The sequence below is a fragment of the Conger conger genome, chromosome 13 (assembly GCF_963514075.1).
Source record: "Conger conger chromosome 13, fConCon1.1, whole genome shotgun sequence".
Lineage (NCBI taxonomy): Eukaryota > Metazoa > Chordata > Actinopteri > Anguilliformes > Congridae > Conger > Conger conger.
Genome location: NC_083772.1, coordinates 18920023 through 18942762, shown reverse-complemented (window position 1 = coordinate 18942762; position 22740 = coordinate 18920023). Strand labels below are relative to the sequence as shown.

General features: G+C 44.4%; 1 protein-coding gene across 1 annotated transcript in view; it reads right to left on the bottom strand.

Moving 5' to 3' along the window:
* The window catches only part of LOC133107871 (contactin-5-like), a 242674-nt gene that overhangs the window by 152556 nt on the left and 67378 nt on the right, over nt 1-22740 (bottom strand). Inside the window, 1 exon segment of the mRNA XM_061217139.1 lies at nt 9040-9141. Coding sequence (XP_061073123.1) covers nt 9040-9094 — 55 coding nt within the window. The 5' untranslated portion in view covers nt 9095-9141.

The following is a 22740-nucleotide window of genomic DNA, read 5'->3' as shown; positions in this document are numbered from 1 at the left end:
CACACGGACCGAGTGGCCATTATTTTAAACGGCCGTAAAAGACTGAGCAATTGTGAGCAGGACTGAGAGAAGAGCAGAAAGAGTAATCGTCCGTAAGCACTTTGGAAAAGTATGATAATGACGTCTTCAGAGGTCAGCGTTTCATCCCAACAACGACACACAAGAGCCGTTTGTTGTGGTACACTCGACAGGGGTAATTCTCACCTCCCTGTGGGGATGAATGCACTTTAAATTGGCCGTCAATAACACCAAAATGTAAAAACACCTTCAGATGTGTTTGTTTTCCGTAAGCTCACGTTTCTCTTAAATGCCATAATGACTGTTATACAGACAACACAGTCAAATCTCCAAAGAAAAGAGTATGCTGATGATTTAATGTCAATATCTCTATTCATCCACTATAACAACAAACAATAGAAAACAGACCTACAATCTTATTTATGGACAATTCTCCTTTATCCACATCAGTGAAGAAAAATCGAAAAAATGAGTCCACTGCTCACGTCAACATAAACAGTAAAACTGCTTACTAATGGAATATACTGAAAATGTATTGAAATAAATAAATAAATAAATGTAATATTAAGGTGTTTCAACACCCAATATATGGGGGAATAGCAAAACTGATCATTTAAAAAATGCACTGCTGTTTATCATAACAGAGTGCTACCACAGTATCTGGGCAGTTAAGAACTGAGGGAAATGTGCACAGCTTATTAATAAAAAAGCTTTTACTTCATAAAACTGCAGTGCGGAGCATTGCATCTTATTCAAACCCTGCAACAAACGTGCCAACATTTTTTTGTTGAAAAAGCAGCATAGCTTTTTCAGTAAATCAAGCAGCCAGTTCACTGCTGCAATTTCCCTGCGATACATCAGCCATCTGCCAAGTTCTTCTTGTTGTTTTATCATTTACAATGCTAGATGAAAGTGCATTTCAGATTGTATATTTGTTTTATTTCCATTTTAAAAACATTTCTTTATTCATTAGCACCATTATTCAGTTTTTTGTTTCAGATTATTTGTTCTAGCCTTCAATGTAACCAAATATATGACTACTTCTTGCCAAATGAACGAATGACCACAAAAACATTCTTCAGTATTTGATCCGTGTATTTGCGAATCCTAAGTTTTATATATTATATTTAATTATGCTGCTGGTATAATCCATTAGGTCAAAATAAAACTACCCACAAACTTACAAATTACTGTAATGCAGCTACTTTCGGTTGGTAAAATGTTTCAGCATGTGAGAAAAAACATGGCAAACATGCAGCTCATTTTAACTTCACTCTGAAAAGTAACTCTGCATATTGACTGCTAGTTCTTTCTGGTTCAGCCGTCACTTAGTGTGTTCAACAAGCCAGTGAGCACGGAAACTTTTCCTCTGCTCAATGTGGGCATTGACAAAACAATGTAATTACGTTATTGCAAACACTCAACGCATGCATTGTCTTGGACTATGATTCCAACATTATTCGTTATTAGAACAACCTTTGTGATACCTGACTTTGAAATCCCCACCCCTCACCACATTTCAATTATAAATATGAATTTAATTTATATGAAGAGATTGAATATTTTAATATTGCTTTCAAAAGAATTCATTGAGTGTCATTGAGACTGCTGTTGTAATCAACTGATAACCTTTAGAGCGAGATGGCAGACAATATCATAGGCCTGGGAGCATTAGCATAGCTGGAGACATGAGCTTGTCTAATTTAACTTCATTTCCCTTCTATCCACTCCAATAACACTTCTAAATGTAACATCCACACACCTTGCATCTGTATGTCTGCTTTTTATTGGAATTATGGATGGATATTACATGCAGAATGCACAAATAATAGATACAGAAAGCTTACTTTAATACTGCATAAACATAAAACAACTGCTGAAACATACATTTAGTAATTGCACATTATCCGCTATGAATCTTCTGCCAGGAAGCCTAATAGATCATACCCCTCCTCCATATTTGTATAAGAGGTGGACATTTGGGAAATCTACTGCTACTAATGATAACATAAACTGATAAAATCATATAATGATATACGAATTGTGATTTATGTGCCTAATGTATACATATTTGGAACCATCGCAAAGCGAGGAACAGACCTATGCATCTAAATTTCACCCAATTAAAGTATTGATATTCATGTTATTTTACACCTTTTTATTTTATACTTTTTTCAAGTGGTTCTTCTGCAAAAATGCCAAGGCTGGTTGGAAAACATGAAAAAATCAGAAACATCAAAACGTAAACACCTTTTTTTGGGCAATCGAAGCACTTCTCTGGATTAAGAAAAGTGTGCCGTTCTCTGGGGTGTACAAACAGCAATTGTACAGTATTTGAATTTCTATGTCCTATTCCCCAGTCAGACAAGGCCTGTACACGGTTCAGCGCCATCAGCTGTAGGAAATTAAAGTCAAGCGTAACATCTGGGAGAGACTCCACCCGGACCTTCTAAAAACAAAGGTTCAGGGGTGCTTTCATTCTGCCCAAACGCACCCATTTAAAAACACCACTGTGTGACATACAGCACGTCCCTGGTGGTCATAACGTGTGTCTTTTCCCCCTATACATTCTATCATTGATGCGGCGGAGGTTTTAAGAGCAATGCTTAATGATTGGAAAAGCACCATTTTGCAATCTAATGCCTGCCTATTGAAGTAAATAAAAGCAATAGCACTTCAGCTATAATTGAAAATGTGAGTCAGTGTTTACACGGCAACATTGGGCTTTACAGTCAATTACCTTCACAATTACAATATAATGCAAACTGACATACTTATCCTACCACTACTACTAATCTGGCAAACAAAGAAAAAAAATATATGGAGAGAAATTGAGCAAATATTGACAAGGATTCTCAAATTCAATTTGTTTGTGAGTGTTGTACAGACAGACACATACACCCAGTGAGCACTTTATTAGGTAGACCTGTATACCAGCTTGTTAAGGCAAATATTTAATCAGCCAATCATGAGGCAGTAACTACATGAATAAAAGCATGCAGACATGATCAAGAGGTTCAGTTGCTTTTCAGACCAAATTTCAGAATGGGGAAGAAAAGTGATCTAAGGGGCTTTGACTGTGGAATGATTGTTGGTGCCAGACAGGGCGGTTTTGGTATCTCAGAAACTGCTGATCTCTTGGGATTTTCATGTACAACAGTCTCAGAGTTTGCAGAGAATGGTGTGAAAAAGAAAAAAAAAACAACCAGTGAGCAGAATTTTGCAGGCAAAAATGAGAGAGGTCAGAGGAGAAGGGTCAGACTGGTCAACGCTGACAGGAAGGTGACAGTAATGCAAATAACCACACATTACAACAGTGTTTTGTAGAAGAGCATCTCTGAACACAGACAACACATCAGACCTATAAGCAAAAGACCAATAAGTCTAATAAATACCTAACAAAGTGTTCACTAAGTGTACATGCATTTGACATTTCTTCTCTGGAAGTGTTTTTTTCATGCCACATTGACTAGCTCATTGTCATTGTTCTATTGTCATAAGTCATACACTCACATTTATTAGTACATCTTTCCCTGCCGTTCATAAACAGCTGCACAAGAGGGTAGACCTTACATCAAGTGACATCATTGCACGTCTGACATGCTTAGAATTGTCCAAAATGTGGTATAAAGCTTCGTGAAAGTTCAATAATGTATCATAAATGTTACAATACGCTGAGTAATTACACACACAAGCTTTTTCTTCATTAGGACACCAAATATAGTATAAAATGTGTGGAGTCTACGCACTGCAGTATGTTATAACCTACTACACTCATTTAGTAGAAGACTCATCCAGGAGCAACCCACAACGCTAAGACTGCCAACGCACGCTAATTTAAAGTGCAGTCCTTGAGAAAGCGTGTTTACTTTTTTCTTTTAAAAATGTTAGTGAGCCTGAAGGTCACTCAGACGGCCCCCTCAGCAGCTGCCACGGGCCCATTACACGCCCCGCGTGTCGGAGGACGTTAATGACGATGCAGGGCTGCCGGGAAGCCCACCCAAATAAAGAGCGATAGTCACTCTCAGCAGCTAACTGCAGCCCGGGCTCTTCAAGCATCTCTTCATTTCGGCGGGGAAAGGAAAAAACTGGATCACACAGCTCGCGGAGAGGGTGCAGACGGGTTGAAAAAAAGACGCCGGATTTCACTCCTTCCAAATACAATAGCGGTGTAGAAAAAGAGAAGTTATTCACCTAAACCCGAGGAACTTAGGAAACTCGCATCTTTAGTTTCAGTTTCCCAGCATACAGTGCAATGGTGGGTGATTTTTTGTAACCCAAATTTGAACTACACGCTAGTGGATATTTAGCGAAGGAATCTGGGGCAGGCGCTACAGTCACAAATGTGGCCTAATGTTTGCCATTTAAACCTGCAAACACAACTGCCTATCCCCATGGAAACACTGCTGTCTGTATATGACCACAACCAGCGAGCAGAGCTACATTACAGTACACCGACATGCCACCTGTGTTTTAATTTAATTTAATGTTTTAGCTAAAATGGCAGGGCATGTTTCACAGACACATAATGAGTTCAGTCCGGTATTGTATGGAGAATCTCGACTCAAAAGTTGCTAGTTGTCCAGGACTAGGTTTTTGTCTGTGCAACTGACCTTTAAAGTCTTACTGTAATCATAGCAGAATGACAATGGTAGGGGGGGAGGGGAAGAGGAGGTGATGGTAACCCATCCCACATCTTGGTTTCCCCTGGCAACGGGGAGAAACAGCCTTCCTGGCCGGCAGGCTCAGACTCCTGCTCCTAGGGTTTGGACCGTTTCCAGGCGCTGGCCAGCATTTACAGAGCGCTGCGTTCCAGGAGAGAGGCCCGACTCCCCCTCCCAGTCCCTGAGCTCACGGCACAGAGCCCTGGCTGCTTCTCCCAGTGCTCTGGTGAATATCGTCCCTGCGCAGACGTGGAAAAAGGCCCACGCTCCACACATCTACAGCCAAAACGCAGAGGCTCACCAGAGTCAGCTGCGCTGTGGCCACAGCAACCGGCCCAAACACAACCAGGAGGACACAGAACCAGGCTCAAACACAACCAGGAGGACACAGAACCAGGCCCAAACACAACCAGGAGGACACAGAACCAGGCCCAAACACAACCAGGAGGACACAGAACCAGGCCCAAACACAACCAGAAGGACACAGAACCAGGCCCAAACACAACCAGAAGGACACAGAATCAGGCCCAAACACAACCAGAAGGACACAGAATCAGGCCCAAACACAACCAGAAGGACACAGAACCAGGCCCAAACACAACCAGGAGGACACAAAACTAAGCCCGACTGTTGGCCCAAAGGACACAGAACCAGGCCCGACTGTTGGCCCAAAGGACACAGAACCAGGCCCGGCTGCTCCAAAGGACACAGAACCAGGCCCAAACACAACCAGAAGGACACAGAACCAGGCCCAAACACAACCAGAAGGACACAGAACCAGGCCCAAACACAACCAGAAGGACACGGAACCAGGCCCAAACACAACCAGAAGGACACGGAACTAGGCCTGACCGCTTCCCCGAAGGACATAGAACCAGGCCCGACTGCTCCAAAAGACAGAGAACCAGGCCCGGCTGCTCCAAAAGACACAGAACCAGGCCTGGCTGCTGCTTCTGCTCCTGTGGCACCTGGACTGAGCTCACACGGAGCGACGTGGCCGGGGAAGAATTAGACCCGTGTTTCTACTCACGTTAAAAAGCCATTCTATCAGCGCTGAAGAGTCATTTTCCCCACTTTCTGACACGTGTGGTATTACACATCTTAAATGCGCAGGAAGGCTCCGTCTACGCACGCATGGAGATGAGTTTATTAGAGATTCATTTCTCACTCATCAGGCTCTCTGGCTGATCCAGGGCTCTGCCGTTCTCCTTTCCTTTTTAATTTACCACAGCACATTACACTTCTGCCAGTGCTGCTTGTCACAGAGAGTTCGTTTTTTTCCTCTCCTGCAAAGCAGCAGGAGAGGAGTGATGTGAATTTTTAAAGACTCTCGAGCATCTGTCCAACCCTCTGCGGAGTAAAGAACAAATTACTCGCTTTCCTGCCAGCCACACAGGTATGCCATGACCTTGTGAACAAAAACCATTTACAAAAAGTACAAAAAAATGAAATTAAAAAATTTGGAGCAAGCGACAGAGCACCTCGTTTCTGATGCTGACAGAGATCTCGCCAAAGGTCTCTAACAGGGACGGCGTAGATGGCGTAGTTGGTGATGCCCAAACATGTCAAGTGATGCCCCAACATTTGATGCCCCAACATTTACACAGCACATTCATAACAGCCAGTATAACAATGTACAACAACGTTATAGCCAGTATAACAATGTATAGCAATGTAATAGCCATATGTAATGTTATAACAAGTGTAACAATGGCAGTACTGCTGATTGGTGGAACAGCTGGCCGCTATGTGCTAGTATATCCTGGTCCTGGAAGTATATCCAAAAGTATTCGCCAATCACCACTGGCATTGTTCTACTGGTTGTTACCAACATACTCCGTGATTGGTTCCTCTCTGTTGTCCACAAGTAAAGTGACATCATGGCCGTACTTATCCCCTTTCTGTTCCAACAGGAAGCAGTATGTGGGTGTTTTTCTAGGGGATAAAAGTTTATTTTCGATTTCAACTTTTGCTCAATTTACTCAACAAAAAAAAGACTCAATTCACACAAAATAACAGGGTGGCTATACACAGTCAATCTCTATCCAAGGAGCTTTTTCATCCATTAAATAAGGATTACATAATGCGATTTTGCTCCACTGCTCCCATTGGTTTAAACATCACTCTACTCAGCAGACCGTGCAGGGGCCTAGCTCTTTAAGATTCTGCAGGTTGTGGGCTGCTAGCCCAGGGGAATATGTCTGTCACTTATAGCACTGGCCTCCGCTCAGCTGTAATTTGCTCACACTTCCAAGCATTGAGCAGGACGGCAGAACATTTCAAGGTCCTCCATACTCCCGCCTGGATGTCAGAGCCCAGCGCATATCTCAGCCTGTACAGACCAGCTCAACATCTGGATTAACCCAGAAAACTGCACTTTTAATCATCAAATCAATGCCCTGAAACCAGCTCTGAAAACACAGAAGATACTGGACCTGAATGTCTTGATTATGAATATTATTGGGAAGGTTTCATGGTAATGTGTGGTACATACATGTGCAATCTGCCTGTGTGTGTGTTTGCCTTGAAATCATGGATACTGGCAAAATAAATCCATCCATCCATCCATCCATTATCCTAACCTGCTTATCCTTAACAGGGTCGCAGGGGGGCTGGAGCCTATCCCAGCATACATTGCGTGAAAGGCAGGAATACACCCTGGACAGGTCGCCAGTCCATCGCAGGGCACACACACCATTCACTCACACACTCATACCTATGGGCAATTTAGACTCTCCAATCAGCCTAACCTGCATGTCTTTGGACTGGGGGAGGAAACCCACGCAAACACGGGGAGAACATGCAAACTCTGCACACCGGGGCCTCGAACCCAGGACCTCCTTGCGGTGAGGCGGCAGTGCTACCCACTGCACCATCCATGCCGCCGGCAAAATAAATGAGTTTGATTAATAGATAGAGATCAGTGCTGGCTCATAGGCTCATTCATATCCACTGCTCATTTCAATTCAATTTCCGTACAGTACAGCTCTTTTCGCAGACACTGTCACAAAGACCATTTGTCTGAGGAAATCCAGCCCTGAACCCTCTAAAGAACCAAGTGTGGTAAAACACAACCTCCACGGAGGTGAGAACAGCAGTCAAACAACGGCAAGGAGGAACCAAGCTGTCCAGAAGAACACCATCCTCCACTGGTGTCAGTAGTTAAAGCTAAATGGTAACATATCAGAAGTATTTGCTCTAGGGGGTCAGCATGTAGCCTAGTGGCAAGGTTATGTGACCGGGATCTGGAAGGTTGGTGGTTCAAGCTCCTGTGTAGCCACAATAAGCTCTGCACAGCTGTTGGGCCTTTGAGCAAGACCCTTAATCCCACATTGCTCCAGGGGGGATTGGCCCCTGCTTAGTCTAACCAACCGAATGTCATTTTGGATAGAAGCAACAGCTGAATAAACTGTGCTGTAGTCTTCCTGTCATTTTGACTTCACTGTTCTAAGGTGGGGGGTGGGGGGGTGGGGTACTGAAGTGTCGTAGTATGTTCCAAAACCCCAGGGATGCATATGCATATCACACTAATAGTTCACTCTGTCAAAGACTTCTCATTTATAGAAAAGAAGAAGAAAAAAAACAACAAAAGCTGTGAAATCATTTGACAGTAATTACTCAAGTATGCAGTCCAATTAAGTCTATGTTTCAGCCAACTCTCATTTCAGCCAACTCTCACTCTCACTCGAAAATGGTTTCAAACAGCTCTTTAAGAGCTCTGTGGTAATTCTCATGACTTCTTGGGGTCAGAGCTGTAGATGGTACTTTTAAGGAAAAAATTTACTTAATTGAACATTCTAATATTCTAATGTTCTAAACTGAACATTCTAATGCTCTACTGTTCTTAACTGGACGTTCTAATGCTCTAATTTCCTTAACTGAACATTATAATCCTCTAATTAAAACTATTAATATTATTCGTCAATAGGTGCATTGCGAAGTCAGGATTCTAAGGTTTCTGTGAATATGTTCGTTGCATCAGGATGGTAAAATCTCACAAAGTGAATCATCCAAATAGAAAGGAAAGTAGATCTGATCTTGTTGGTGCTGCCGACGACATCGGCAACCCCAGAGGGTTAACTGAACATTCTAATGCTGATGTAACAATCAGTACTGGAGTTCTAGAACACTGAGTTCTTAGAATTTTGGAAAAAACATTCCAAAAAAATTCCTGCTCTTCAAATGGTTGGGGAATAAAGATATTAAATAATGTAGTACTTTTCTTCGTACTTTGCCCGTGTAATGCTGTACTCTCTTCTTGTGTTGTTTTAAGGACTGTTGGGGGCAGGTGAAAAATGAAATGAAGAACAAAAAAACCCAGAGCTCTGGTAATTATCCCAGAATTCCTGTGTCTTACCTGAGAGGCCACTGATGACTGACAGGAGAAGAAGTGGTTTCCATGGTGACTCCATCCTTGTCCTGGAGGGTGTCGTGTCCCCTTCAACAAGACTTGGAGGGTCTGAGAGAGAGAGGGGAGGTGTGTGTGAGAGAGAGTGAGGATCTACAGCACAGTGAGAACAGAAGTCTCCAGGAAAAAACAGAAACCTAGAGAAAAGGAAAAACTTCACAGCGCTGTTTTCCCTTATTCATGGCACAGGAGACAGGGCTTCAGAGACACTGAGCAGATCATGAAGCTGCACGAGACACGCCAGCTCCAAACACACACACGCACGCACGCACACACATGTGCACACACACAGACCTTAGAGCCTGCTTTCACACACACACACACACACACACACACACATGCACACATGCATGCACACACACACACACACACACACACACGCACGCACGCACGCAAGCACACAGACCTTACAGCCTGCTTTCACACAAACACACACACACGCACGCACGCACGCACACACATGTGCACACACACAGACCTTAGAGCCTGCTTTCACACACACACGCACACACACACATGCACACACGCACACACACAGACCTTAGAGCCTGCTTTCACACACGCACACACACACACACACACAGACCTTAGAGCCTGCTTTCACACACACGCAAGCACGCACACACGCGCGCATATACTACATCATAGAATCTGCTTTCAAGGTAAACTAATCTGATCTCATTTTTCAGATAATGGGCCAGTTTCACAGACACAGATTAAGCTTAGTCCTGGGGTTTTGGATGGCAACTCTCCATTCAAAGTTCAATTTAGTCTAGGACTAGGCCTAATCTGTCTGTATTAGAAACAAACACACACACAATATATATACAGAAATGCATGTATAAATACAAGCAATAGCTATAGAATATATATAAAAAATCAGGAATATTAATAATGGAAAGATATGTATCTTTTTAACAGCTATATTTGGCTGTGCTGTGCTCTTTAGTGCAGCTGAAGGACTCTGAGAATGAGATTAATGCAGTGTTCTGCAGCTCCGCTCCGAGTCTCAGAGACCAGGAACAACATGTCCAAGCGTCTCTCATCGTTAATAATTCATACCACCTGCCTCTGCCTCGCCCCGCAGATACACTCCAACCCCCTCTACCCGCCCCCCCCCCCCCCCCCCCGCCCATTCACAACTCCCTGTCTTTAACATCCTGCACAGTGCTAGAGTCCTGGGCTCTCTGCGCTGAAAATCCTGTGCTGTGTTAGAGTCCTGGGCGCTGAAAATCCCGTGCTGTGTTACAGTCCTGGGCGCTGAAAATCCCGTGCTGTGTTACAGTCCTGGGCTCAGATCACGGTGTGCTCCTCCTGCTAATCGCATTTCAGACCGTGTTCTAATCACTGCGGTTGAGGTTCTCGGTGCCTGTAACTCAGATCACGGTGAGGAACTGCTGGCTTTCACCCTCCGTTTACCTGGGAGGCAGGTGTGTAGACCATCCAGCTAATCAGTCACACTCATTTGTCAGTTAATTACCCGGGAGAAAGGAAGCCAGGCCTGGACTGGGATTGGGGACAGGTTTGAGTGTGCTTGTTCCAGGCTTTACAGTCACCCTTCTGCATGCAAACATGCTGAGGGATTCAGTCAGGGAAACAGGCAGGTGAGCTACCAGTGTCCATGCATCATGTAAAGGTGACACACACAGAAAGACACACACACACACACACACAAACATACAAACACATGCACACACACAGACATACAAACACATGCACACACACACATACAAATACATGCACAGACACGCACAGACACACACACACACACACACACATACGCCAGCCTTAGATTCAGTATTCAATTCAAGCACAATACACTGTACAAGAATCCTGGATTAACAATTCAGGAGAGCACTACTGATTACTTACATTTTATCTGTCAAAGTTAAGGACAAAGTGCTAAGACTTCAGGACATGTAATTTCCAAAGTGATGCTCGTGTACTTATAATAACCCAGCTTGGCTCTGCCATGCTTCAGGATCCTGTCAGAGTAACAGTACTCCATAATTCACACACTGACGACAGATGAAACTGCATCTGGGAGGTGATGTCACTTCGTGAAGCGAAGCCAACTGTCTCTTTCACTCTTTCTCCACTCTCCTTCAGTGCATTAACAATAAGCTATCACAAAAACCTATCACAATAACCAATAGCAATAACCTATTGCCTCGCCATTTATTATCAATAATATGTCATATATGTATCTTTTGTGAGCAGGAATTTTTGCTGCGATGAATAACTGGGACTGGTGCTGTCCATGGTCCTGCAGCTCTTGTGTGTGTGGAACTAGTGCTGACCATGGTGCTGAATTCACAATGCCACCTTAAACAGAGGAGCAGCCTTCACTCCTGCCATTGCCATGTGTACTTCTAAAAGAGCTATTCATCTCCTTCATAATCACTGCTGCCTGTCTCCATAAGAGGGACAATGACAAAGTCGTAAATACTTACTCTCTGCATGTTAATAACGGTAAATTGGCATTGTCTTAGTCATGCTACTTCAGTGCCATATCAGTGGGGACATGCTATGTCAATCTGGAGGTGATGTCATAAGGATTAGAGGATGGTTATGTAGAATGTATTAGTGTGCTATGCACTGCTTATATCTTATACAGCTCTTATAAAGAACCATTCATAGAAAGTGTAATCTCAGTCTAGCCTATTTAATAGAATAGCTTGTTTAAAGGTACAATAGGAAAGATTTTTGTGTTAAAACATTGTTACAAGGCCATTGTAAATCATTGAAAAAGGCTCAGTGACATGTTGACTCACCCTCTGCCAGTGTTCAGTCCTTAAATTCAGGTTTCAAAACATACAGTTGATGGCCCGCCACTCTGTACCAAAACATTGTATAACTGTACAATAATACAAGCTTCTTGGTTGAAAATTGGTTCTCATTGCCACAGTCAATAATTTTTCAACGTCAGCGCGTTGTGGTTAGAGCTTATTTGTTGCTGCTATTCCGCTCTTGACCGTTAGAAGTCCAAAATGACCTATTGTACCATTAACTCCTTTGCAGGAGTCCCCTAATCTATTGTCACTTGTTTTTCATCTTTAGCCCCTTGTACTTTAATCTAGGACTAGACATTTTTATTTGCCTCGGTACTCTGTTGTTACAGACATGGGCTTTCTACCTTGTGTACTGGACATATGTTCATGGCCTTACAACCAGTCATATATGAATTGTGTCATATCTCATAGGTTGTTTGTTATAAGACCTTGATATTCACTCTTTTGCATGTCGCTTTGGATTAAAGCATCTGCTAAATAAAATGTGTGAAAAACTCTGGGGCTATTCTCTGGCTAAACTAAGGCTGGGCTCACTCGACAGTGTATTGTTCTGTGTGTGTGGGTGAGAGAATATACATGTGTGTGCGTGTGTGTGTTAGTATATGTGTGTATGTCAGTGTTTGTGTGTGTATGAGTAGGCGTGTGCGATAGTACAGGGCAGCCTGTAGCGTAGTGGTTAAGGTAAAGGACTGGGACCCGCAAGGTCGGTGGTTCTAATCCTGGTGTAGCCACAATAAGATCCGCACAGCTGTTGGGCCCTTGAGCAAGGCCCTTAACCCTGCATTCCAGGGGAGGATTGTCTCCTGCTCCAGTCTAATCAACTGTACGTCGCTCTGGATAAGAGCGTCTGCCAAATGCCAATAATCTAATGTAATGTAGTCAGTGTTTGTGTGTGTGTGTGTGTGTGTGTGTTTGTGAGCATGTGCGCCCCCTGTCTGTCACAGAGCAGCACTGCAAGCCTCACCCTTCACTGCCACTGAAGAAGAGAGGAACCCCGTCAGTGCTCATCATAAAATGAGAACTCAGTCTGGCATTGTTGAAATGTGCCAGAGTGCGGGGTGTGCTTTGTTCCAGAACTGAACTTCTGTCTCATTCTGACTCAGAGAGGAGGGGAGGGATGCCTGCAGGGTTTAATTAGAGCCACAGCCCCCATTCCAGCCAGCCGCGTCTGGGCACAGACTGACAGGGCACCCTACAGCAGGACTGATCCATCTGATCCATCTCACACACATACATACATACATACACACACTCATATACATACATACACACATACAGTACACACACACTCATATACATACATACATACACACTCATATACATACATACACATACACACACACACTAACATACACACATACACACACATACAGCACATACACACACTCACATACATACACACACATACACACACACACACACTAACATACACACACATATACACACACACACATACAGCACATACACACACTCACATACATACACACACATACAGCACATACACACACTCACATACATACACACACACACACACACACTAACATCCACCCACACACATGACACTCATACACACACTAACATGCACACACACACACACACTAGCAAACACAGACACACCCATTCACCCACACACATGATACTCATACACATACTAACATGCACACACACAAACACACACACACCCATCCACCCACACACACACCAACATGACACTCACACACACACACACACACACATAAACATTGACACTCATACACAGATACTCACACAGAGAACAGTACAGAACAGACTGCTCCTGTGTTCATAACTTATCAATATCAATATTTAACATCAATTAGAATAAATCAGAAGGCTATGATCATCACTGTTTGTACTGGAAAGATTATCATCTTCATATCTTCAGCAGTACTGGCAGGGCAGAACACACTGATATGAACACTGGCACAACTAGGGCGTTTTTATTAAGCACTAAATGATGCAGAGTTTTTCACACAGAATACACTTAATCTACTTAAAAGGAGGCTAATGGGATATTAAAAGTCTTATATTTTATTGTGGCTGACAGCTCTGCACAATGTTTGGACATCTCAGATGTTTATGATAGTGGAAGGTGCAGTAATATTTAAATGGTGTACAAGCATTCTGTGCAGCAGAGCTACACCATGAGTATTGGTACTTTTAAGAAGGCAGGTTGACCAATCGGCATCCATGACTGGAACTATCAACTTATACAGTTTGTATACTTGAACACACCAATACGTACTTCGATATTGTATTTCATACCTTGTACTTCATACCTTAATCTCGGACTTTTGCATTTGTATTGGTCTTGGTATTGTAGTTCCTCAAGTGGAAGTTGTCTTGGTATGATAGTTACAGACTTGGTCTATCTACCTTGTGTACTGGACATATGTTCATGGCCTTACAACCAGTCATATATGAATTGTACCTAACCTGACGTGTTTGGTTGTTTGTTGTATGACCTATGTTGTATATGCTGTTTTGTATGTCACTTCGGATAAAAGTGCCTGCTAAATAAAATGTAACGGACAATCGTGAGACAGTGTTGCTGCAAGGAGAGAAGCAGATCACAAACTTAACCGTGTTAACTGACTCACCGGTGGGCTGTGTGTAAATATTGCTTGGGAGATGTCAACAGAACAGCACACCAACATCAAGAAGAGGCTTTCTGGCACTAAAAAAAGAAAACTGTCAGATGCCACCTACACTGATCCACTTGCAAATTTTATGGGCACTGCACTATAAATTTGGGTCACGCATTAAGACGTTCCCTCGGGTTTCCTCCACGATAAGATATTAAAAGCGGAGAGGCTGACAGGAGACAGGAATCTCTAAGGTTAGATTAGGCTGTGAAGCACCACAGGCAGTTAAAACAACCCTGAGGAATATGGCTCAGTTTTAAGATGAGAACTTCTGAAATGCGGGTGGTATTTCACGAAGCAGGATTACGGAGTTAGTTGGATAACTGCGCTGAGTAAAAACCCAGAACAGTTCGTTTTACTTGAGTCCATGTTCGAGATTTTGGAGGGTTCTGGGTTTCACTCCCCGCAGTTACCCAGCCTGCTCGGTAATCCTGCTTAGAGAAATCCTCCCCTGATTTTGAGGCCTTAGTCTGAGCCCTTGGTTTTCCGTGGTCTGAAGTGACACAGCCACCCATCCGTCTCCCTTCCCCGGCTGAGACGGCTGTACACACAACAGGATAATGATGAAGGAGAGGCACATCCGGGCCGCTAATTATTTTAAAGTCCGCACTCGTCGAGAGCGCACACTGGTAATTAGGAGAAAAGAAAAATAGGGGTTTTAATTGTTCAAGCTAGCCTGCGATGCTGGGTGTGTCCCAGGACATCAATAAAAAAATGACAGATCCTGTGTCATCTTTACCCACAACGCACATGATTTAATACAGTTTGAACCGCAGACAAGACCTGGATAAGGGCCTGAGGGCCCTTTTAAAATAAATAAATAAAGAAATAAAATGAAAAGGCTTAAGTCTGGCACGTCGGTGCTGTCTCTCGGGTGGGTCTACCAGCACTCCTTGACATTGCTCCATTTAAGAGTGAGATTGGATCCTTCCCTAGGCCGTTTAGGTCTTTCTGCCGTGAGATTAGGATGGAGAGAGGAGAGAGGAGCCTCTCAGGGGTAAACAGTGAAACCCCCGGACTGGGCCTCCCCGGACAGAGACTGTGATGTGATGTAGGCTGAACCAGGCCTGATTTATCTGGGGTAACAGAATGTGTCTGAGGGGGGGGGGGGGGGGGCAGAATGATTTGGGCTTTATAAGACATGAGGGAGCAGGTGCATTTGTGGATGGGATTGCCTTTTGAAAACTCAACAGGGACGTTAAGGGGAGAGCTGGATTAAGCCATTGGACAGACCGTCTGAATGTGAAAAACGCGGTATCTCTGTTTGATAAAAATGGCATAACACGAATAACCCACACGATTCTTAATAATGTAATATTCATAAAACCACCCATATGCGATTCTTACTTCAGCCTTCATGAGTGTTTTTTCTGTTCAGTGGGAAGCCATGCCAAGTCTCCAAAGGCCAGGTATCAGACATTTTGGGGGATTTTATTAAAAAAGTAAAAAACCTGCAGCAAGGCTGTGCAGTTTCGCGGGTGACTCACGCGATTCGTGGGTGGTTGCCAGATTGGACGAGGCCAGCAGAATTACTGACACACTGAAAAAGGTGCAGCTCCCCACAACGAGAGGACAAGTCCACCTACAGTCACACTGTCCTGATAAACTGAAGCCTATTGTAATCAGAGCCGCAATTCTCAAATAAAGCTGATTAATGCAGAAACTGGTCATACTCTGTTTCTCCTAGAATGAACAAAGAGCTTGGGTATAGTTTTATTGGGTATCGGATAATAAGAACAATGGTTATTGGGAGAAAAAACAAGATTAATTGTGCATAAATATTTACCAATCGTTTTCATTAATTTAACCCAGTGCTGGCAGAAGAGGGTAGCACAAACCCCAGGCTGATCGGGTGAATGTACGAAGCTAAAGCTCTCTCTGACTCATCCACTGAACAGCCAGGTTGCACTAACACAATGCATCTTCCTTAACAGCAGAAATACTAAAAAATAATTTGCAGAAATGCTGCCCAGAATTCACAGGCATGCAGAGTTGCGTTTTTCACAGGAAATGTATAGTTGTATAATTGTATAATTGTAGGACTCAGGGTACTCTATCTGCCAATCGTGGTATGCTAGTTGGTAAGTTGATATACTCTTCAAGGGTTCAAGTTGTATCTATGTGATCACACTAGGACTCGGAACTGTACTTTCCTCTAGGGTCCTGAACGCACTTGTTCCTGGGTTTGATTTGCACTTCACTGTAAGTCACTCTGGATAAGAGCGTCTGCTAAATGCCTGTAATGTAATGTAATGTAATGAAACAAACGGCCATTTCGGCTCGAGCAGGGGAACACTCTCTGGCGTGCTGACAGCTTTCTCGCGGAGAGAAATCCAGTCCTGACGGAGGCAGAGCACCTGCTCGGCTCAATAACGCTTTCCCTTTTAAGATTTCAAATGAGATTTCAAATTCAATCAGAAAGAGATAGAGAAACTCTGCCAACATATACAGTGCTGTGAAAAAGTAAATTAAATAACAATATTTATTTATAATGCGTTTTTGTGTTTACTCGGTTTACTTTCGTCTAATATTACATTTTGTCTGAATATCTGAAACCCTTCAGTGTGACAAATATGCAGTAATAGAGGAAATCGGGAAGGGGTAAACACTGGGACTATGTTTTGTAGAAGTCCTGCAGGTGAAGGATGAGTGTGAGAGACAGGGAGTGAGGCAGAGGCCTGGGCCCATTGTACAAGGCCATAGGCGTGAGACAGGAAGTGAGGACGGACTGAGTGTGACAGGCTGCTCTCCTCCACACTGTGGGCCAGTGGATCACACCATTAATAAAACCACTTGTTCAGAGAAATGGGATAATTAATCACACACACACACACACACACACACACACAGAGAAAAGCATACAGAGAGGTGAACGCATATTAGCACACACACAAACACACATTATTCCACACACATAGGCATGTACGCATGCATGCACACACGCACACACACAAATACAAAAGCACACACATTTTGTTGCAGTGGTAAACGAAGTTGCTGTAAAAAGAACAAAGCGGTCTTCATGGTTTCAGGCACAAAACACTCCGTTATAATAACTGGTGATTATTGTTATGCATAATAGATGCTAAATCTTTTCAAATGTAACCTTACAGTATGTGAGCTAAACGTTACAGTTCGGCAATGGTCCACTTACCGGTACATTTTTTTATGGAGAGGGAACACAAGAACTGCAACAATAGCATTTCCAGTGGTTTAAAGTCTAGCGGTTGCTAATCGTAGTCTGATTTAAAATGAAATCACGTACAGCAAAGGCTGTTCCCTGTTCTCCTCTTTTACTTTGAAAAAAGTAATGGAAATTACTGCCATGGGCTTTGGGCCACACTCACACTAAAGTCCTCCCTGTTAATACTATATTAATCAGTGGGTGCTAATTTCATGTGCATTACAAAGTGTAGCATGGAAACCGCAGAAGAAAGGGGACATGATTGCATTCTGCCTTCTTCATGACAAAATGGTGGCTGACTGTAACTCTGCCTTCACCAAGTTCGGATCTGGCAAGGAAGACTCCCAAAACACCTTCCCCGAGTGGACCAAAGGGCTTTTTCTTGGCAAACAACTCAAACTCTAACTACTTAAACGATGAAAGCAAAGTCACCATAGCAACACAAACTGCCACCTCGCAGCGACTGCAGCTGTGGTTATTGTATTAAAAGCCATAGAAGATACTTTTCACCGACCACAAAATGGCATCATCAACAGCAACTGATCACATGAGGATGGAGAGCTGTCCTTTTAGCAAGTTAGAAAGCCAAAGTTCCTTTCTAAGGAATGGTGATGAATCGAAACGTAAAATCGAGAGGAATTGCCTTCTTGGGGTGTGCATTTGAAAGTAGAGCATACAGTATGAGTGTGTCCAATGGACTTTATACTTTGCCAAAACAAAATTGGCCCACAAAACTTGGCCGAGAACCGTAAACATTTCTGTCATGATTTGGGCGCTCTGCGTATTCCTGTGGTATATACAGAGGGCAGGAGTGGGTGGCTGGCATAAGCTATAGAGTCTGGTGGACTTAGTGGTCAGTGCTGTCAGTGGATCATTGTTGGTAGAGCTGTGTTAAGCTGAAGCAGTCTGGTGGTGACTGTCTCAAGCCTGCCCTCATGGCTGTGTTGGCCACTTTCCTAGCTATGCTGCCATAGCTTTATTCTGACGGGGATATCCTTATCACACACAAGCACCTCTCTCTCCTGCTGTGACTGACCAATTACCATCTGACCCCCTAACAATGTTACTTTACTCTTCTCCCTGCTCTGGGCAACTGCCCGGAGCTCGAGCCCAACCTATCCTGAGCACCCCCTCCTGGCCCGGAGCTCCAGCCCAAGACCAGCCGTACAACTCTCTCCTGCCACTGCTGATTCAGCTGTAGCACCAAGCCTGTCCCCTTGTGTGACAGCGCCACCCATTGGTGCTCCTGCCTTCTCTCTACATGACCGGAGTCATCTTTTACTTGGACTATAATTTGTCTGTTTACAAGTAATACCATTTACATCAAACCGGCAGATGGGTTCCCCGTCTGAGTCAGGTTCTGCTCGAGGTACCTTCCTGTTATCAGGCAGGGAGTTTTTCCTTGCCACTGTTGCCCTAGGCGTACTCTTGGGGGCCGGTTCTCTGTAAAGCTGCTTTGTGACGAAGCCCCTTTGTTAAAAGCGCTCTACAAATAAAAGAAAAAAAAGAAGGAAAGGGAAGTTATCTCCAGAAAACGAGGCTGGTTGGGTGAGCTCTCCAGAACGCTCTCAGTCACCCTGGTGCTGTCTGCACTGAGCAGCAGTGTACCGCCATGAGCATTTCCCCTCAGGTCATTTCCAGCCCAAACCCACTGTGCTTCCTCTGTCATTCTGCGGCTCCTCCTCAAATATTTCTCAAGGTTCACTCAGGTATTTACTGTGTAGTGCGTCTGTTAGTGTGTGTATGTGTGTGTGTGTGTGTGTGTGTGTGTTTGTGTGGTATGTGTGTGTGTGTGTATGGAATGTGTGTGTGTGTGTGTGTATGGTGTGTGTGTGTGTGTGTTTGTGTGGTATGTGTGTGTGTGTATGGAATGTGTGTGTGTGTGTTTGTGTGTGTGTGTGTGTGGAATGCGCATATGTGTTTGTGTGGTATTTGTGTGTGTGTGTGTGGTATGTGTGCATGTACATGTGTGTGTGTGTCTGTTTGTGCATGTGAGTGTGTGTGTGTGTGTCTGTTTGTGTATGTGTGTGTGGTGTGGTGTGTGTGTGTGTGTGTGGTGTGTATGGTATGTCTGTGTATGTGTGTATGTGGTAGGTGTGTGTTTGTGTATTTGAGAGTGTGTGTGTTGTATGTGTGTGTGTCCATGTTGACACGTGGATTGTTGGCATTTGCAGTACATTAAAAAGATAGAGCAAAACCCCCATCCCCACACATTACTGTGAGTCATTCATGCTACAGCTTCACCACATTATAAACCCTACAGTTAGCTACAGGCGTTAGCCTCTTCATTAGCACGCAGGTGAGCCTCAGCATACAGACAAGCCCAGGGAAGGGAAATGACCTCAGAACTAGATTAAAAAGCTTCCCTTAAACAGCACCAGAATGCAAGCCGTGTATCACCCCGGCTCTCTCCATTTATATGACAGCTTAAATCATAAATTCATTACATTTAATAGGCCCAAATAAATATGACTGATGGTGTGCCAATGTTGTTTAATCACAGGTTAGGACAGAAAAGGACTATTAGCCTGTCCGGTCTTATTGGCAAGGTTGCGCTGCTTTTAAGCTTCCAAGTGATGTGGGATTTCCAATCAACTTTTTTTATGTCTTTACAGCAACATTAGCATGTGAGGCGCGGGGCGTATTTTCGCCCTGTACTCCACCTGAATGTAGAGAGCGCGTTGGGTTCATACTCCCCACTCAGGAAGATGAGCCTCGCAGTAACTGATCTGTGACAACGGCCTAGAAATGTAATTTGACTACGCCCTCTCCAGCTAGATGTGGCATGCCAAAAAAACGTTTCACCGAACCGAAGGAATTATCTCGGCTGCATTCATTGGAAAGGAAAATTCATTTGGAACAAAATATTCAAACATTGTTGTGAAGACCACATTCACTTAGTAGTCCATCAAACAGAGTTAAAAAGAAGCTGAGAAATGAGTAAGATAAGGGGGTGATCACACTGAAATGTGCTTTAGCAGCTGGGGGCGTCGTTTCCTCATTATTTCTGAAGCGTTTGAAGCGTTTCCTACACTGCATTCATGCACGCAGAGCTGTGAACGATCCCATTTTGCCGCGCTCCGGGTAAAAAGCCTGGGGCCACGGTCCTTCTTCTCTCCGCTGTCCAATCACATTAGAGTAGAGGTGGGGTTTCACATTGGAAACCTGTTGTTGCCCTTTTGGCCAATCCACAGACGATTACACAAAAGTTACGGTGTTGTTTTTTTTAAAGAGCAAAAGCCACTGTCGTCTGCTTATCCGTTCTATTAACAAACCTAAATTAATGACAAACCAAACTTTCAGCTGGAATTAGCCCCCTGAAGCTAGCGGGAATTAGCTCACTAAAGCCATTAATATCGAGAAGAAAGCCGGCAAAGTGATTGGCAGGAGCGGAGTGCGGTTGCCTAGCAACAGCAGAAAAGACGCCTCCAGCACGTTTTACACTGGGGGCTTCTTAAAATCACACAGGTATTGCACCTGGCACTTTCAAGCCGATGCATTGCGTTTGGTGTGCCCCCTTAAGGCGTGGTCCATGTCAGTCTATCCTGCTGTCTTTGTTCTTTGTGGCAAGCCGGCAAACTAAGCTGCTCTCTGCAGGTAGGATGCACAGTGAGGCGAGTGTTTGTGAAATAAATGCAATATCAGTGCATTTGATATGGATGTAGATTCCCACAGTCTGCACTTTGACTTTACAATTGTGCCACTGTCCAAAAACCTATGGACCTCACTGCACTTGTTTTTTGGGATGTGTCTTATTCTTTAGAGTGTTCAGTAGTGAAGAACATTTACACGCGCGCGCTCGCGCAAACACACACACGCACACACTCGCACGCACAAGCACACACACAGACACACACACGCACACACACACACAAACATGCGCGCACACACAGACACACACACACAGACACACAGAGACACACAGATACACACAAACACAGACACAGATACACAGAGACACACACACACACACACACACACAAACATGCGCACACACACAGACACACACGCACACACACACAGACACACACACACACACACAGACACACAGATACACACACACACACACACACACACACACACACAGACACAGATACACAGGGACACACACACACACACACACACACACACATATGCTCCTTACATGCTGCGGCGGCAGACCTTCTCCTCATGGCCCCACAATCATGTGAAAAATAGTGCGCAATTACCGCTCAGCTAGCCACCGCAATGCATCCCTGACCCCATTCTGCAGATACCATCACAGAGTGGCTTTCATCTCCGCCATCGGCCGGTCAGGGGAGCACGAGCGCATTACAGAGCCTCTCGCAGACATGTTCAACATCACGCGCTGGAGGACACGCACTCTGTCTGTTCGGCGGGCAATAACATGTCGGGAGAGGACGGGAGGGGGGGGAAAGGAGACACAAAGCTTCCCAGGAAGGTAGGAAGGAGCGTGAGCCGGAGAGCGCCGCTCCACGACGGGCCCAGCGCCGTCTGCAGCCGTCCCGCTAATCCCGCCGTCCCGCTAATCCCGCCGTCCCGCTAATCCCGCCGTCCCGCTAATCCCGCCATCCCGCTAATGTTATGCAGCAAGACGCCCCCCGGCTCTCTCCTCCGCGTCACCGCCAAACCTCTCCCCGAGGTATGATTTACACTTCCACGTCACAAATCTCCCCTGAAATCCATCCAGACACCTCCGGCTAATAAGGCAGGAGTCTTACCCTCCGCTCACCTTCAGAGCGCTGTCTGAAGATAATGGCTCACAGCCGGCAGAATGAAGAAGCGCGGCGAGGTGCAGATTAAAGATACCCACGCCGCGTGAGACACCGCACAATCACACCGCTGGGTGTTTCAGAATAAGCGCGCGGTTCTAAGGGGAGACGCGTAGACACAGACATAGATTTTCTCTCACATTTGAGCTGACAGAAAAGCCAATTAAAGAAAGCCACAGTGGCACAATTTAGACAGTGCACATGCACGTTTTCCCCCCTGGCAGAGCTACCAACATCAC